The 19927-nt window shown below is 38.9% G+C and overlaps 1 protein-coding gene across 1 annotated transcript in view; it reads right to left on the minus strand.

Moving 5' to 3' along the window:
* Positions 1 to 7113: 7113 nt before the first annotated feature.
* Positions 7114 to 19927, minus strand: part of YES1 (YES proto-oncogene 1, Src family tyrosine kinase) — a 75073-nt gene continuing 62259 nt past the window's right edge. Inside the window, exons 9-12 of the mRNA XM_060243922.1 lie at positions 19579 to 19655; positions 18640 to 18793; positions 13528 to 13659; positions 7114 to 10727 (exon numbers count right to left, since the gene is read on the minus strand). Of these exons, the coding sequence (XP_060099905.1) occupies positions 10519 to 10727; positions 13528 to 13659; positions 18640 to 18793; positions 19579 to 19655 (572 nt within the window). The 3' untranslated portion in view covers positions 7114 to 10518. The remainder of the gene's footprint in view (positions 10728 to 13527; positions 13660 to 18639; positions 18794 to 19578; positions 19656 to 19927) is intronic.

Consider the following 19927-nt stretch of genomic DNA (forward strand, 5'->3'; position numbering starts at 1 on the left):
GTGAGGGGCACATAATTTCCCCCTGTATGTCCTCCTTGCATTATTTCTTCTTTTCCTTCTCCTGGTAGTAACCCATTCCCTCACCTTTCTTTGCTTCCTTCTATCCATCCCACCCATTCAGCAGCCTTTTATTTGCATTTTCTGGGGTATATTATTTAATTATACCTCACTTTTCTCTACACACACTGGAGACTCAAAGCAGTTTACAGCCTTCTCCTTTCCATTTTCTTTTTAGAACAACCCTATGAGTAGGGGTGGATGGGATCAGGAGTGAAAAATCCTGGAAAAGCAAAAAGATAAGTAGATTTTTATACCTCGCTTTATACTTTAAGGAGTCTCAAAGCAGCTTCCAATTGCCTCCCCTTCGTCTCCCCCACAACAGGCACTTTATGAGGCAGGTGGGGCTGAGAGAGTTCTGAGAAGACTGCCTCAAGCTCACCCACTTCATGTGGAGGAGCAGGGAATCAAACTGGGTTCTCTCCAATTGGAGGCTGCCATTCTTAACCACTACACCACACAGGTCCTGCCCTCCCAAATGAGGGAGAAAGGAAGTGCCAGTCTGCCTCTGTCCTGCCCTCTCAAAGGAATGAAGAGACTTCATGCCTAGCCATTTGGCTGGCTGTTGCTTTCCTTGCCCTTGCATGGAGCTCAAGTATGCCAGGCACCACATGCTTCCTCCCTCAGGCAGACTAGGGGCTACTTCCTAAGTTTCATGTGGGCCACCTTGTGCAGAGCTCAGATTGGCCAAGCTGGGCAGCTACATTGTGCAGAGCCCAGGCAACCTGAGCTGTCTCTCTCACTTCACACAGCCTGAGCCAGGCACTACTGGGTCCCTCACATCACATGGCTCTCAGTGCTGCCTTTCCTTGCATAGGGCCTGGTGTGTTATATCAGGCTAAGGATATGTAACTGGTCAAAGGTCACCCAGTGAGCTTCCACAGAATAAGGATCTGAGGTTCTAGTCTGAAATCTATTACACTACAGTGGCTGAGTCAAGTAAGTCAGGTGATAGTAAGTAGCCCAGTGGTTGCTGCTGGGCCTGGCCTCAGTAAATTCTCCCTCAAAGGCCAAAACAGACCTGGAAAGGGCCCTCTCCCGTGCCTTTTACTGACAGAAATCAAGCCTGGAACTCTAGCAAAAATGTTGTGGGTGCGTAACTAGCCACTGAAGGAATCTATACACACACTCCTTTTATCATCTTGGGTTTTGTAATCCACAGAGCGCTTTTTTAATTTTTCAGATTTTTCTGCAAACGGGCATTTTTTAGGTTTGTCCATTTACAGCTTCATTCTTTTAGCTCTCAGCTGCAATTAGATGGGCAGTTTGGTCCAATATAGTTGCTGGTTCTTAATGGATTAAATCATGTTTAACCACATCTGGCAGCTGCTTCCCAGTACAACGTACCCCATTGTAAGACTAGTTGGCTACGAAGTAAATAGCCACCAGAGGAAGTTTGGTGCTTACTAATCCCTGCGCATTCATCCCACATTTTTGGATGTTTAAACTCCCCTCTTGTGACAAGTCAAGCCTTTGGGAAGTCTGAAGCTTCCCTTCTCTTCCCGCTGCCTTTTTTCTCTTTTGGTTCAGATAGTGATATGTGCATAAACACATAATTGCCCCTGACCAAGTAGTCATTCTGGATTGGGAGTGCCTGGGGGAGTTGTTTTTGAGTGACAAATCCACCCACCCCGCTCTCCTGTTCCTGTATCAAAGTTTCTCTTTGACAGCACCCCATAATTGACACAAGGGTAAATGAATGGAAGTAAATTGGACTACTCTCATGTAAATCTGCACCCCTCCCCAATGTATTCCAAGGAAGAGAAGAGAAGGGAAGGAGGCTGAGAGAGGCTGGAGTATTTGGCAGGGGGACTGTGGAGCTGTCAAAAAGGAGCTTCAGATACATGCTTATGTGCTTGGGGCGGGGGCGAGAGGATGCTGCAAGGAACTGAACAATCAACCACAGGGTGAGCACTTGGTGAATCCAATTCAGGGTGGGATGTCTGATCCCTAAGTATTCTCAGACTTGGCAAGGTTGAAAATTGGATATATAGATTTCACCTTTTAATCGCTTACATCCCACCGCTGGTCATTTATTTAAAAACAAAACATACTTTATTACAACCCAATTCCTTTGCATTCTTTTAGGTATATGCTGAGGCCATGGAATAACAAGAGCCAAAATATTAAAATATTTATTCAATTTTATTCAAAATTTTATATCCATATGGAATATATGGTTGCTTAACTGGATATTTATAATGCAGGCACACCTTTATAGCTACCGTAGGTAAGGGAGGTGGCAATTTTCATGTGTTCATTCTTTTAATGAATTCAAATAGCCAGTTTTACTTCCTATGGCCCCACCCCAAATTAGCACTTACACTGCCCTGCCTTGCTTTGCTCTGAAGTCTTTTGCCTGGTCAGACTCTTTCTGGATATTGAAAATACAATCTTTTCTGAAGCTAATATATTTTCTCTGAAGACACCAAGGTACTAATGCATTGCTCCTGAAAGAATCCATTGGTTTCTTCTCTTCCAATTCCTTCAGCATGTTTTGATCTCAATCCCAGACTGTCAGACCACTGGTTTCTTTTAAGCAAACAACACTTTATCCACTTACTATCTATGAACAGTTTTTATTCTATCTAGCCAATTCCCCTGCTGCCAACCACTGATTTGTAAGGCCACCAGCTCATTGGTTCTTAATTAGAAACCAGTGAGAGTGGCTGGCTGTTCACTATTAACTACTCATTTGTGACTAATTTGCACTTCCAGCCCAATTATAAAATATGAATTGGTCCCCTGTAAAAATTATAAAATATTAATTGGTCTCCTGTAAAAGCCTTCGATTGTGTGGATCACAACAAACTGTGGCAAGTCCTTAAAGAGATGAGAGTACCAGACCACCTCACATGTCTCCTGAGACACCTGTATAAGGGTCAAGAAGAAACTGTGAGAACGGGATATGGAACAACTGATTGGTTTAGAGTAGGAAAAGGAGTTTGACAAGGATGTATATTATCACCTTGCTTAATTAATTTATATGCAGAGTACATCATGCGGAATGTTGGCCTGGATGAAGCACAAGCCGGAATTAAGATTGCTGGGGAAAAACATCAACAACCTCAGATATGCAGATGACACTACTCTAATGGCAGAAAGTGAAGAGGACCTAAAGGACCTCTTGTTGAGGGTGAAAGAGAAGAGCACAAAAGTAGGCTTGAAGCTCAACATCAAAAAAACTAATATCATGGCATCTGGCCCTATCACACCTTGGCAAATAGAAGGGGAAGACATGGAAGTAGTGACAGACTTCACATTTCTGGGATCCAAGATCACTGCAGACGGTGACTCTAGCCATGAAATTAAAAGACATTTGCTCCTTGGGAGGACAGCTGTGGTTAACCTGGGCAGTATAATAAAGTAGAGACATCACCCTGCCAACAAAAGTCTGTATAGTCAAAGTAATGGTATTCCCAGTAGTAATGTATGGCTGTGAGAGCTGGACCATAAGGAACGCTGAGCGCAGAAGAATAGATGCTTTTGAGCTGTGGTGCTGGAGAAGACTCTTGAGTGTCCCTTGCAAGATCAAATCAGCCAGTCCTAAGGGAAATCAACCCAGACTGTTTACTGGAAGGTCAGATGCTGAAGCTGAAGCTCAAATACTTTGGCCTCCAAATGAGAAGGGAGCACTCCCTGGAGAAGATCCTGATGCTAAGAAAGACAGAAGGCAAAAGAAGAAGGGGACGGCAAAAGATGAGATGGCTGGACAGTGTTACTGATGTAACAAACACGAATTTGAGCAGACTTCAGAGGATGGTGGAAGACAGGAGGGCCTGGCGTGACTTGTCCATGGGGTCGCAAAGAGTCGGACGCGACTGTGCGACTGAACAACAACAACAAAACCCCACAAAATGACAGTCCATAGGGTACAATAATGGTGAAGCTACCCTACTATTTCAGAGGTGACAACTTGAAAATAAATTGTAGCAATCAAATCACTTTTACATCACAATTTGTCTGAATCTTACAATTAGACATCGCTATTACTATTAAGAAGCAGTATTTATTTATTCATAGTCTACCTTTCTTATTGAGACTTAACACAGATCAAATAGCATTTAAGACAAAATAACTTCTGAAGTACCTTAGATAGATAAACAGATCAATCAGAAGACATAACTGCCATGCCAGAATGATTGATAAGGGCTGACAAGTAAGATGAATTAAGGCGTCAAAAGACTCCTCCACAAAATGAATGAGAGCAACATGCATAAATTGTTCTTAAATCATAGTAATGCAGATACATTATTCTTTGGTGATTACACGTTTGTTTCATTTGAAATTGGAGAAATAGAAAGTGTTCATAAAATACTATCCTATGTAAACAACTGAATCCTTTGGAAATTGTTTTTGGATACTTCCATTCTAGAAACAGGCTTCTAGCTAATTTCTTATGATGGAGATGGCAAACAGAGTGACAGTTTGCTTAAGAAATGGGTCATAGATCAAACTTGAGTTGTAATGTTGACCCTTTGTTGATATTGACCATGACTCTTTGTTGATATTGAATTTAATTGTAAAAGTTTTGTTTTTATGAATTTTACTGTTAAAATTTACACCACACCCTAGATTATTTTGCTTTTCCTCCCCTTTCTGTGGAGTGGTATCTATGTGGCAGATTCTAAATACATTTAATATTTAAAATATTAAAAAAGAAATGGGGTATAGCTTATGACAAAACATAGAAATATTTAGGAGCAAGCCCAGGGAAATTTGTCTCTTCAAACTACAAATAATAGAGTGTACAGAACAGTCTTAGTGGTGTACCTTGAATTTTATAGTTTCTCCCCATATGACAAAAACGAGCCAAGCCTCTGAACAATGCAGCTGTAAGAGTAAAATTAAGGGATAAGTATGGAGATATTCTGTGGGACTTAATTTTCTTAGCTTTTACTCTTTTCTTGCTCTGCTTATGCTTCCTCCCATTCTCTGCATATATCTTTACTTCTCAGTATATGGTTATACACTAATATCCTGAGGTTTTATAATGGATGCATGTTTTCTATCAGGATATGCTGCCAGAAAAATTAAGTTTCTAATGCTGCTTTATCTCTGATAGGGCTGCAGTGGATCTACATTATAGACCGGGGTGGCTATACTTGCTTAACATAAGAGCCATATAGAATAAGCATCAGACATTTAAGAACCGCAAGACATGAACATCAGATGTTTGAGAGCCGAAAGACAAGGAAGGAAGGAAAATAGATGGAGGGGAAGGAGGAGATAAGTGAAAAGAAAGTAACTTTAACTTAAATTCATTCTCCAAGCCATTGTCTGGCTTGGCTTGTAGAAGTGGTTTAGAGACAAAGGTCTTCTCCAAGCCAGTCAACAGGGCGGTGGGGGCTTCAAGAGCCTTACAATATGTGTGAAAGAGCCACACATGACTCAAGCTGCAGTTTGGCCACCCTTGTTATAGACAATGATTCTGGATCAGTATAGAAACAATTCTATGGGACTGGGGGCAATGGGTTTTAAAAACACCAGTGAGAGCACTAGCGGGAAATTACAGGAACTAATAAGTGTGAGGAAAGGATTAGTTATGGCATGTTATCCATACTGGGCATGTTAATTCATCCATAAGATATATGTACTAAAAGTTTTGTTCTAAATTTCCTAAGGATATTGAATGCTGGGCTTCCTGTGGTGTAATGTAACATTCAGAGGTGAAGCAGCAGCCAACTAGGTCTTTTTCTCATTTAAAATTTCCAGAAAGCTTATATCAATGGCGAGAGACCTGCACACTGCCTCTATATAACCTTTTGCTAATCACTGCTAACAAGTTCAGCCTAAACTTAAACAATTGGATAATTTGGCTTTATAGCAAATCTGTAAGAATAATGCATTAGAATTGGACGTACATATGGCATTTGCTCCAATGAATCTTTTTCCTGATGGATACAGATTTAGTGAAAGGAAATCAATTAATTGAAAGGAAATCAATTAATACCCTGCCCTTCACTTGGAGCCTCAGAGTGGCTTACAATCTCTTTCCTCTCCTCTGTCTACACTAGACACCCTGTGAGGTTGGTCAGGCTGAGAGAGCTCTTTTGAGAAATGCTCTTCAGAGCAGAGCTCTGAGAGAACTTGTGACTAACCCAAGGCCACTCCAGCAGCTGCATGTGGAGGAGTGGGGGATCAAACCTGTTTCTCCCAGATTAGAGCCCATGGTCTTAACCACTACATCAAACTGGCTCTCTCTCAAGTCCAACAAAATGTGAATGTAAGGATACTTGCAATAGAGCTCTCCTATTATTTTCCCCAAGGAACTCCTCAAGACCTCCAGAACAATGCTGCTGCTCTGGAGATTGTAAAACCCATGCAGGCAAAATGCCACAGTCCAGGGGGCTGTAGTGAGGGGCACTGTGAAAAACTGCCATTTCCTTTTCTGTCAGCAGTGTTTCCACTGGCACCAGTTCTATTGCCACGAGTGCTGCTCTTTCACTGTCTCAGTGCAACCCACCAAAGGCTGCATGGGGTTTTTTTTTGTCCACACCAGTCCATCCAGCACCTGCTTTTGGATGTCTTTTGGAGGGCTTGTTGAGAACTTAATGAGAAGAATAACTGGCTCGCCCACCACCCATATGGTAGCAAACATCAGGTAACTTCAGGTGATCCTCATTAACAATGAACGAAAACATTTTGTTGTACAATTTTTTTTTACTATGCTAATAAAAAGTGTTATCTTAGAATCTGGTTGTCTATGTGGGACAACAAAGTTTGCTAGCATAATTTCAACTATAACAGACACTTATAGCTTTATAAGGATGACAAATACTTCTATCATTTCTGAATATTGTAAAGAAATAGGGGACAACACCACTTTTCATGATCTTAATGAACAAAAACAGTACAATTTACATCCTGTTTCTAAGAAGTGAGCCACCTTAAACTGATTTCCTGGCCATTCTTGGAATTCTGTCACCAGATAAACAGAAGAAAAAATTCAAGTAGATATAATTGTTTCCTGCTGAATAGAAGAATATAGAGTTCTGCTTAAATTTTTACACAGGTTTTAACTTTTTTTTTAAACAGTAGCCATATACACAGTAATTATATTTTTGGGAAGTTTAATTATGCAAAAGTAATAAAATACTAAAAAATATTTAAGCTTGTGAACACAGCATGACAGGAAAATGGAACAAAAAGTGAAAGATTACCACACAACATAGCTTCGACAAAACTGATGGGCAAGGCTTGCTGTACAGTTTTGATCAAAAATATTACATAATTGTTTCCGCTAAAATATCAAAATTATTATTAAATGATAAACATTAATTACAGTAAAGGAAGTGTTGAAAATTCAACATAGTATCTGAAAATATGTAAAAAAAGTTTGCATTATCATTTCTGAGGTTTATAAAACAGTGTTCTAGCAGTACTACAGTCAATATACAGTGGCACTTCTATACATTGGAGATGCTGGGGCTAGCTGTATAACATTGATTGATGTATAAGAGTTGTGGTAGAAGACACTGAACACAACTCATCAACCAAACCAAATTAGAAAGAGAGTAGGACATGGAAGTAGAGGCTGACAGGTTATATCCAATCACGCTCTCTCAGGAACTTCTCCATCACAGGTCAAAGCGAAATGAATGGAAGCAACATAAGAAAATGGTAGCATCCAGTCTTTTCAATTGAGTTTACTCAGAAATTCTACATAACACTGCCTGCAATTCCAAATCCATATGTGGAAATACCCACTACACATAGAGGAAACTGCTACAAAGCGCAACATTCTCCCTGTCTAGCAATAGAGTTGACATATGTGGAAAGATCGGGGAGGTGTGTGTGTAAAATCTACAAGCATTAAGTTGTGTGGATACTGTTATATTAATAAATCCACTCCTTTCCTCCTCTGTTGGAGATGATGAATACTGTCCAGGCAGACCTCTCTCTGATCTATTCAGTGGAATACTGAAACAGTATCCATATTACTACTGGATATGTAACCTGATATATCTCACGAATAAGTATATAATGACTGTCGCTACTGTACACAATGTCCCAAATGTACAGTTGTAGCAAAGTAACTGTTTTAAAAAAATTAATGCAGGGTGGGGAAATGTTTTTAGTGGCAATTTAGTGGCTCAGAGTGACTGGACCAAATTTTCTTTGAAGAAATTCTTACACCTTCAGAAAAATGTCTTGAACTAAACCATTACATCTCCAAACTGTGCTCTGAATCCTATTGAAATCTACTTTAAAGAAACCAGAATAAAACATCTATATAATAGAAAACTCAGTCCTTTAGAGTTCTGAGATGTTACTACTGCGAATCTAAAAACAAAATAGCTTGGAAGCCAATGAGGTTTTTGTTTTTAAACAAACTTCATTTTTTAGGGTTAAATTTTAATTCAGTTCTAAAAAACAAATTTAGTATCATGCTTTAGACACATAATTACATGTTAAGATGTACTACTATTTATAGAAAAGTGTGTATGTGTTGAAGCTGCATTATTATTTGTCAAGGAAGTCTTGAGATTAAATATTACAGAGCCAAAAATAATGACTATGGTTGCTAATTGTGCAGACTTTTAAAAAATATATAAGAAATTTTCATAAATCAACTCATTTAGTTCTATTTCCTTACTATACAAATTTCATTACAATAAATTGTTCAATTTATTAAAAATCCAATCAATATCAAATAGCATTCTGGTCATTTTGTTTCAATTGCACTGTTACGAAAACATAATTTTAACTACCCATCAACATATATTTTTTAAAAAATTACAATCCCATAATACATTGTTTTCTACATAAGCCCTTTTGAGATCTGATAGGGATATATAAAGAAAAACAGAGTAACATTGCATATTTTTACTTGAACACTTACATTTGTTAAACCAGAACATAATCTGTATGATTTGTCTGACAATGATTATTTTCACAGAAAGCTTTGCAGTGCAAAACAAACAATATTTAGAGTATAACTGGTAAATCCAAACAATGTCAATAGAATTTTATTGCTTGATATGTCAGAGATTATGGAACATACTTCTATGCCCCAATATACCTGGAGACAATACATGTGGAAGAAAGCTAGTGGATGCATATCATTAACTGAATGTGGAACCAAAAATGCAATTAGATACACTAGCTACAGTCCGTGTAAAGCATTTTTTGTACACTCAAAATCCCAGTCTACTGCTACTTGACAGTGAGATGGACTTTGCCCACTGCTGTCCTCTACTGCCCACCCAGCAATGTATTGGCAGGATTTCAAGCTTTTTTTTTTTAATGGGGGGAGGCTATGCATGTACAGCCCCTGCTGCTCCATTCCTCCTCATTTTTAGTTGGAGCCTAAATGTAGTGCTTGAAAGCTGGACTACTTGCCCATGAATGGTTTGCCACCATTAGTTCAGTACTGAAGATACTGAATTACTCAGTGTTTTCAACTTTTTCTCCGTAAATACTTTGTTGTGATTTTGTGTGTGTGTGTGTATACATATATGATCATCTCTGTAAAAAAAGGAAAAGTGCAACCATATAAATCCCTGAACTAGTGACTAGTGACCTTGGAAGCACTTGTAAGAAGCAGACACATTTTTTTCTCACCCAGATGTTGTTTCTTCTTTTTCTCAAAAATAAACACACAAAAAATCTAAAGACAAAACTCTGGTATGAGTCAGTAGAATTTTCTCTTTGAAAGAACACATCTCAAAAGATTATATACTTTCCCCTCTGATTGAAATTTGTGGTTTCAGGTTTGAAATTACAGTCCATTAACATAACCATAGTTTTAGTTACTTCATCATTGTTAATTAAGCTATGCATGAAACAAGTAACGCCCATATGCTACTTTCCAGTTACATTAACATAAAGTATCAACACAGTGCATTATGCTACTCAGTTTCACTACTGAGGTCTAATATTTAATCAAGTTTACCATAAACTGTCTGCTCTCTCTCTTTTTAAAATTCTATTTTCCCTACCTTAATTAAATTCATGTAACATTACCCCCAAATCAGGACTGTAATTTTTTTTAATCTGATTTTATTTTGATCACAGGACATTTCTATAAAACTACAATTGAATTGTTTGGTCCCATAAGCTTTGTTATCCTTTGACTATTTCCATTTAGAGGTGTCCTATAATTGCTGTTTTTGCATTTAATACTATGGATGAATGTCAGAAGAAGAAAAGAAGGTTAGCAGCTCTGCTCCCACAAACTGTCACGGTAATGCTAACTGTACCACGGATTTTTTTTAAAGTATTCTTTCTTTGGACCCTGAAGCAATAAGGGAGACAAATATCACATCATTTGGTATATTTGGGAAAAACACTTTAAAAAGTGGTTTTGTGCACCTGTATTATGGAATTCCAGTTTGCTAGCCATCAAGCATGCAAATGACAGCTATTTGCTTTCTTCTGAGTTCTTCAAATCAGCAAGGAATTTTTTGAAAATATTTTACATTTGGCAGATTTGTGCATTGAATGTAGGCTGTGGGTTTATAAATTGTCTCCAGGCTGATACTGTGGTTCTGTAGCTGTAAAATAGTCTTCTAAGAAAGACTGAATATATTCAAATGTTGGTCTTTCATCTGGATCTTTCTTCCAACACAGTTTCATTAACTCATGAAGAGATTCTGGGCATCCTTGAGGACAAGGCATTCTGTAGCCACGTTCCACTTGTTCTAAAACTTCCCGGTTCACCATCCCTAAAATTACAAAAAAATACATATCCAGTAATTTGGAAGAGCTTTTTAAAGAAGTGTTGTTATATTTATCATAGGTACCCTTCATCCTATAAGTGAAAACAAATGTCTTTATAAAGTTTGCTGCCTTCTTAAATATTTGCCAAAGTGCAGCAGTATATAAACAACGTCTGGTATTCTGAAACATAAAAACTAGAAAAACATGAACAGCTATGTACTGATTTCTATGGCTCTGAATAGGTCCTGCTTCCCACTATACTCTCTGAAAAGCAACTTCTGGAGATCAGAGGCATCTTCAGGCATGGAGAAAACAGCAAAAAAGCACCTACTTCTATCGTATGAATGGAAGTATCCTTCAGCTTGTGGAAGAGATTTTGCATCCAAATTCAAGACACCAGCTCAGAAAATATATTGCTTGGGAAATTAACTCTGCATTCATTATCACTAGGCATTGATGACTAATGCAATGACTATCCAGCTGAGTGCAAAATGTGTGGAAGCTTTGTATCTTGTTTATGATTATTTCAATCCAATACTTGCCTGTAAATTATTTCATGTATGGCTTTATCTTTTATTTAATGTCTACTTTTGTAGACATTACAGAGAATGCAAAACAGAGAATGAAGACCCTTATCTAGTTTACTTTGACTCAAGATTTGAAAAAGAGTTTTTAAGAGTTTGACCTTCCTAACTATGTGAACAATTTACCCTGAAACAATATGTAATAGGTATTTAAATTATACAATATATTTCCTTGTTCATTGTTCTGAGATTAGTCACAGACTTCCATAAGAAATTTAAGAATGCAAAAATGGGTATGAGCTGCCTCCTATTTAGTTAGCACTTTTCTGTGCTGCATCTCCAGAATGAAGGTATCTGATTTTATTCAAACACAAGTAAAACTGACTCACAACAATTCTGATTCTACTAGCTGCTAATCCCTGGCATCCCTGTAATCCCTGCCTTTGAAAACTGTTTGGAAATTTAGTTCAAAATGCAGCAGCATGGTTATTGTCAAGGACTGGACAAAACGCCCATATTGACCCCATGCTAAAAGGTCTGCACTGCTTTTCTGTTTCTAGACCTAATTCAAAGTGCTGCTTCTTTAATGGCTTGGGGCCAAGGTACTTGAAGGACTGCCTTTACCCATATTGCCCAGCTCCATAAATAAGATCCCCTTCTGAAGTCCTGTTCTCTATGTCACCTCACCCTCTGTGATGAGGCAGATGGCAACAGTGATAAGGCTTTTTCAGTGGTGGCACCTCATCTTTGGAATGGCCTACTTCATGAGGCTCGCTCTGCACCTACCTTGCTTTCATGTAGGCACCAGGCTAAAACATGTGCATACCCAGTACATTTAACTAATGTTTTACAGTCTGCATCTGTCCAAAGATCCTTTTAGCTGCACCATTTTAGGCCGATCAATGTGTATTTTATGCTGTTATATCCTGGTTTCTTCCAATAGTTTTGCTTTATTGTTTTAGTTGTTAGCTGCTTTGAGCAGATGTCTGGAGAGGCAGTATATACATTTTCTAAGTAATCAACTGCTATTTACTTAACCTTTAAAAATAGACAAGAAATTAGAGTCCATGTTCATCACGATTGGGCTCTAAACAGGCTAGTGTGTGCTTCATTGTTTGCATGAAAAGATACTGATTTTTTCCTTCTGGTGGAAGCACCTCAAATCTTATGGGCTACAAAGGGTCTGTGACAGGTCATTTCTATCAACTGAAGGGACCGACACAGCCTCTTATGATTTTGGGGGAAACCAGGTTTATCTTAAACTAAACTTCTACTCAGTTACCAGGAGATATAAAGGTAGCAAGTGTAAAAGCTTTGGGTTTGCAGCTGTGAAGTAAGTTTTGTTGTGCACAAGTAGAATATGGAGACCACCGAGACACGAATTGAATATTAACCACGAAGAAGATTTATACATTTACAGACTGGTTTCTATGAACATAGCAGCAGCACAGGACTCCAGATAGACAAAAGAAAAACTTAGCTGAGGCACATTAATTTAGAGAGTAGTTTCAATTTTCTTTAATACTTTCCAGCATAAACAGGATTCTACTGATTAGCCACTAGGTTGGATCCTAAAACACACACAGGATTCCACCCTCACCAGCCTGCCCTTTCCCAAGATACAGAATAAATGGCACAAGGCCTGCCCACTGCCAGAGACAGGCTGTCAGAAGTAGAACCAAACCATTCTGCCACACTACCAAGCAGAGCTACCCTTCACTCTGTCTGCTCTTTTTCAGAGCCAGGTCTGAGCTCTCACTGCTCTCTCCTTGAGGAAGAACTGAACTGAACTCTTGCTGTATTTCCCTCCAACATTCCATCTCCCTTCTCAAAGATGACTTGATGCTGGAGTCGCACTCCTATAGGCTCAAGAAAGTGAGCAAGTCCCCTTCAGTGGTGGAACGGCCTCCTGTCCATCACAAGATCCACTAGCTTTTAGGGTGGACTCATCATTAAGAGGTAGCAATAGAAAAGGAGGGGAGTTGGAAAGCAGTCCTTTGGGTTCCAGCTAATATTATTCTGACTGCACTACCAAAAGCTATCTTTGGTGTTTTTAATTCAGTGACAAACTCTTTCATATGTAAAAATCAAAGCCCAATATAATCTACATTTGAAACCAATTACTTAAAAATAGGTGCCTTGCAACTGTAGGAATTTAGTCTTGACTTCAATAAAAGTTCAATAAAAGAATACATGTATGTGTACCTAGCATGTCCACTGATGATAAAGATAACCAAATATAGAAGTACAATTATGAAAGCATGTTACTTTAGGTTTTTACCTGGATATGGCACACGACCCTTTGTTACGAGCTCTGTTAATAAAATTCCAAATGACCAAACATCAGATTTAATTGTAAACCGACCATATAGTGCAGCCTCAGGTGCTGTCCATTTAATTGGGAATTTGGCTCCTAAAAAGGTGATGAGACACAAGAGAAACCTTTTAAAATATCACATATTCCTTTAAAAAAATTGTGTTATAAGAATGTTTCCCACACTTTTATAGGAAATGAGGCTTTTAAGACCTCCTTCCCACCTAATATTTTGTTTATATTAATGTAAGAAGTAATCTGCTGTCTTTGATAACAGATTAGGTTAGAACTTTGTTTTGACAAAGATACATAAGATGCATAATCTTTTGCTGATACCTAAATTTAAACAATAAATGTCAACTTAGTTTACTGTGACAACCTGTGAATGTGTTTGAGCATATTTTCTAAAATTTATCTATAATGCTAAGGTGTTTCTAGGTCAACAAAAGTGTCTTTTCCAATTACTGACCAAATAAATGTTTGTTAGTTTTAAAATTATATATTCTAGGTTGGTGCCAATGCTTCCATGGATGGAATCAGTTCATAAACTCCCTTCTCCTGGCAGTCCCATATTTCCTGGAAAACTCCTGGTAAGCACTGAGAGAACCTCTTTAACAATATGCCGTGCTGTACAAAAGGCTGTTAACAAGAAGAATGACTCAGGAATTATGCTCCTTCATTCTTACACAGGTGGAGCTTGAGTTCACAGAACTTGGTGGGATTACATAAGAGGGAGGACAACACCCACTGATTCCCCCTTCATACTGCAGCCTCTTGTGCCACACAACATATTGTTCAGGAAGGTCTCCTGGCTGGGAATGGCCACAAACCAGCTCACTATGCGCTTTAGCTAGTTTGCGGTTCCCAAAGTTCGCAGCAGGTCAGCTAGCATGAACTTTCTGTGACTGAATTGTGACTGAATACATTTCCAGACTGTCTCTGCTTAAGCAAAATGTTCACCAAATTTCAAAACAATTGTTTTTTGGGGGGAGATTCTCCACCCTTGGAAACACTCTGGTCAATTTCAAACTAGTCATGTCAATTTCAATTGTTTCCCCCCCCCCTTTACCACCTTCCTATGCTCCCCTCCCATTTTCTTGAACAGAGCTTGCAAAATACTCCCCTTGCTTGAATTTGTTGTGACTCTGTGCTTTGACAGCAGTCCTTTAAAGCTTGTAATGCCAGTGACATTGGGTTCTGCTGGGCATTCTACACATTGTAATTTAAGAGATTATCTGTTTTGACAGTAGTCCTTTTGCTTGCATTGCCACAGTGGCACTGCGTTCTGCTGGGCACTAATACATAGCATTGGTTCTATTGGACTTGCAATTCCTCCCCACACACACTTGGAGTGTGATTCTATACTTCACATCAGTCCTGTTGAGCTGCCTTTGCCACAATAGTACTAGGTACTAGTACACTGCATGGGTTCTGCTGGGCTTGCAACCCTCCCCCCTTGACTTGAAGTATGACTCTGTGCTTCACAACAGTCCTGTTGAGCTGGCATTGCCACAACAGCACTGGGTTTTACCCAGCAGAGGGATGTACTAAAAGGAATGACAAGATTGCCCACTGGAAACAATGGGGGCAGCTTGAAGCTCATTGGAGATATTGGGAGCCAGGAATGGCAGCTGACTTGCATGGGTCCCACTGAAATACATCACAGCACAATATAGTTGCAATGAAATTGCAGAGTAGATTTTCGGTTTCAAACAATTTTTATTAGTAACTTATGGTAATATATTGAATTTCTTACATCATTAATAACTACTTTTTCCCTCTATTCCATATATTACTTTCTACCTACCCCTCCCCCCATTACTTGACCCCCGCCGGTGTACTATGCTTAAAACATTATTATTAAAGGTACCCTTAACTAATAAGAACCAAAATTCATATCCTCCTCCCTCTTATACTTAGTCATTATCAAAAATTGTCCAATGTCCTTTTATTTTCCACTCTTTTTCTATGTATCTTCTGAACTTCTTCCACTCCATCTTAAATATTTCTAAATCATAGTCTCTTAACGTTCTTGTTAACTTGTCCATTTCACTCCATGTCATAACTTTTACAATCCAATCCCATTTCTCTGGTATTTTTTCTTTCTTCCACAACTGCACATACAATGTCCTAGCAGCTGAGAGCAAGTACCAGATTAAAGTCCTATCTTCCTTTGGAAATTTTTCCATTTGTAATCCCAAGAGAAAAGTCTCTGCAACTTTGTTAAATTCGTAACCCAAGATCTTAGAAATCTCTTGTTGAATCATCTGCCAATACATTTTTGCTCTTTCACAAGTCCACCACATTAGAGTGGATTTTCAATTAATATCTCTATATAAACTGCATTGGGTCTATATAAACTGCATTGGGACTGGAATAATAGAATGGAAAGATGGCCCCAGAAATAGATTTCATGCTCTGGGACTAGAATAATAGTCCTCCAAGTGGAATCATGGTTGCTAGGAGTAGCAGAAGTGTTCTGGAAGTGGAATGACAGCTGTCAGGGTGGAATGAGAGTTTCTGAGAGTAGCAGAGGAGCTGGAATAACAGCCCCCAGAGTAGAATGACTGTCCCTGGGAGTAGCAGAAGTGTTTCTGGGACAGGAATGATAGGTTGCAAAGTAGAATGGCAGCCCTGGGGTAAGTAGTTTCCAGGTTCCTACCAGGAATTACACCAGCAACTTCTTTCCATGGCAGCCAAACTACACATACAGGTACAACCTCTGCTATGGTTTCTTTTGTCATTAGCTGTTAAAAGATACCAGCAGATGGTCAGCCTGTCCAGAAGAGTCCTGTCAGGGCAAGTTCACACCAGAAGAATGCATGATGTTCTATTGCAGCTGCAGATAATGATATTGCATAGCTTGCCTACTAGCCACCATCAACCTGTCAACATATTTCATAAGCAAGCAGTGGGAGCACTAGAAATAATAAGAAATCAGTTTTGTTCAACAATGGGTAAATTTTCATTCATAATTCCTTCTTGCATCTAATCTTTTACTTGGCACTTCAACGGCCTTTGGCTAACACAATTTATTTAGATTGACTGGATCAAAATTACCCAGCAAGCTTCATGTCAGTGTGGGGAAATTAATCCTAGGTCTCCCAGGTTCATTATTTTGACTAGCCATTGTTTTGCTTTCCCACTAGCCTTTGATACAGCCTGATATTTTTATTTTACATTTGCATCTTCTAACACAGTGATGTTTGCACAATGTCTCCTCCTCCACTATACCTTGCAACCTGCCCACTGGCCTCTACCATTTCCAACAACATTCCTTTCCCCTCTTTTTCTGCTAAACATCTAGCTTGAACGAGAGGTCTTATGAACTTGGAAGATGGTTCACTATTTTATTTCTTCATTTATACCTTGCCTTCTTCTCCCATGGAAACCCAAGGCAGCTTATATCTTTCTCCTCTCCTCTATTTTATCCTCACAACCGCCGTGTGAGGTAGGTTCTGCTGAATGTATAACTGGCTCAATGTCACTCAACAAGCTTCCAATGCTGGGCACTAGGCAATGCATAACAAAAATATGCATAAATTCAATAAAACCAATGAATTAAAAACAGTTACAACCCAATGCCCATTCTTTATAATGTTTTATAATTCTGCTTTCTGTGCATTAGGAGCAGTCCCCCTTAAGTGGAGGGGGGTGCCAGTTAGATAACTCTTATAGTACCTCTTCAATATTTCAAGAAGAAGCTCTGTTTAACAGGATCTTTAATCTGCACAGCCAGGGCTGGTGCGTGGGAGTAGGCCAAGTAGGCGGCTGCCTTGGGCGCCACCTGGCTAAGGCGCCCCCTCTTCCTGCACCCGCTGCCTCTCTGCGCCCAAAGATGCTTCCTGTGACTCACTCAGGCTGGGCCGCTCCTGCTTCAAAGGGAGCTGGCTGGCTCCCTTTGAGGCAGGGGAGGGCTGGGCTGAGAGTTTGCATGTAGTGCGCACGGCCCAATGATGTCACTTCCGGTGACGTCATCGGGCCGTGCGCGCACAAAGAGACGGGGAGGTGGGCAGACCTCGGCCTAGAGGTGCAGAATCCCTAGTGCCAGGCCTGTGCACAGCCAATCAGAATCCTTGCTGGGCAAAAGCCCAAACTAGTCTACCCAAGGGCAACATGCTGAGGATCCTTGCTCTACACTGTGATTGCTCTTATTAACAAAAAACTGCATACATTATTACAAAACTTTTCATGATAAAATCCTTTCTGATTATAGCCCTTCATACGACAAGCAGGAAATCGTCTGATTTAATGCTTCCTAAAGGGAAGATACCAAAACCAAACAAAGCTAGACTTGAACATTTCGACCCAAAGGAAGCTTTTTATATGAAGGAAATATTTACATGGAAGACGAGCTGCTTTACAAAAAGCAGCACCCCACCTATAGCTTGAATTAGCACACCCCAGGAGCTTTATTTCAATTGCGGAAGTTACAGATTGAATCTGAGATACTACCTATCAATAGGGTTGCCCTTCCATTCAATTTGTTGTTTTGTAAAGAAACTAAGTATGTGAGTATGGTACACTGGGGCTTCTGCACTGGCCTGATAAAGGAAGCTTCAAATGACTTATTCAGGGAACAATTTCATTTTTGAGATCATAAAGATTTACCCTTATTGTTAGATGCATTAGGAAAATACAACCAAGGATTTCTGAAACAATTACAGATTTACGTGATTCACTTCATACATAAATTATATACAACTGGATGGGATCTGACTTCAAGCTATAACACCAAGATGAAAATACAAGATTTGTAAGAGCTTGTGGGGGCTCCATTTAAAAGTCTCAGAAATCTGGTTTTCAAACCAGTACTGAATACTGACTCTTTAAAGACCCAGCATATATGTCATTTAAAATTCCAAAGCCTGCTGAAGTAATGAACTCTTTTATAGAATGATTTTTAGTTTCTATTGCTAAGAACTGTAATGAATTAAATAATGAATGTTAACACATATCCCTTTAAATGAATTAAAATGTCAGAACTAAATTAACATTTCTTTATGGTGATGAAGAATTCTGATGTTGTACTAAATATTAAAATTCTGTTAGCTAGTGAAATAAATATATCAGACTTACCTTGTCTGGCAGTATATTCATTGTCCTCTATTAACCTTGCTAAACCAAAGTCCGCAATTTTACACACAAGGTTGTCCCCCACAAGGATGTTAGCTGCTCGAAGGTCCCTATGGATGTAATTCATTCTTTCAATGTAGGCCATGCCATCTGCAATCTTTTTTTTTTTAAGAAAAAGAAAGCATATTATCAAAACAGCTCAATTCATCACACAGTTAAGTAACAGTGTCATCCTAAGCAGAGTCACGTTCTTCTAAGTCCACTGATTTCAATGGATTTAGAAGGGGTTAACTCTGCTCACGACTGCTTTGGCTCTATTGCTTACCTACATGTCATACCTTGAAAAAAACCTGATACTAGTTCAGAGGTATCAAAAACTAATTTGTTATGAGAGCTGGATCTGACATAGATATCACTTTGTCGAGCCAAGCCATGTGTGCAATAAAATGTAATGCCAGGTACCAGAGATATAGACTTTATAAAGGACACAGGCAAACCCAATTAGCAATATTATTCTTTACTCAAAATACAAACAAAAGCAGTTGATTCCTATCAGTGAAAGCAACTGATTTAATGGGAAGCCTACAAAAGCCCCAATTTAATCATATGCAAGACTAGGTTTTCCCCCCAAGGGATATCATAACAGGGGAAATACCTTATATTACCATACATACCAGTTGCTTGCAGGGCGGGTAAGAGCCTTGGATGGGCTCGGTCTGGCCCCCGGGCCTTATGTTTGACACCCCTGTACTAGATGTTTCAGTCTTTAGATTTAATAGTATACATTCTGCTCAAATGTATGCATCAATCACTATTTTGCAAGGAATTTTTAAAGAAATTGCTAAAAGATGAAATAACTATACACTAGTTAAATGGTTATTTTCAGCTGTGCTATATATTACTGAATTCTAACACTATAGCAGGATTGTTGTCAATAAGTACCTGAGCAGCCATGTCCACCAATTGTGGAAGCTTTAAATATTTCCCATCTCCTTCTTTAAGGAAGTCTAGTAGGCTACCTGCAGAAAGACATTAATATCATGATTTAGATTTAGCTAGAGATGTTTAACATCAAATAACACTGTATTAAAAGTAATATAATATAGAAAACTGCACTTAGGAATGTTCTTTCTTCTTCAGAATCTCTTGCAATAACTACTATTCCTTTCAAAACCAAACTAACATTCCTTTAATTTAAATTGCACAGGTGGCTAAGGGCCATCTAGAGTAACTTCCCCCTGTAAAGTTCAGATGATCAAATCAGAGTTTTGGAAAATATGAAGGACAAAGG

Source organism: Heteronotia binoei, chromosome 7 (assembly GCF_032191835.1).
Source record: "Heteronotia binoei isolate CCM8104 ecotype False Entrance Well chromosome 7, APGP_CSIRO_Hbin_v1, whole genome shotgun sequence".
Classification (NCBI taxonomy): Eukaryota; Metazoa; Chordata; class Lepidosauria; order Squamata; family Gekkonidae; genus Heteronotia; species Heteronotia binoei.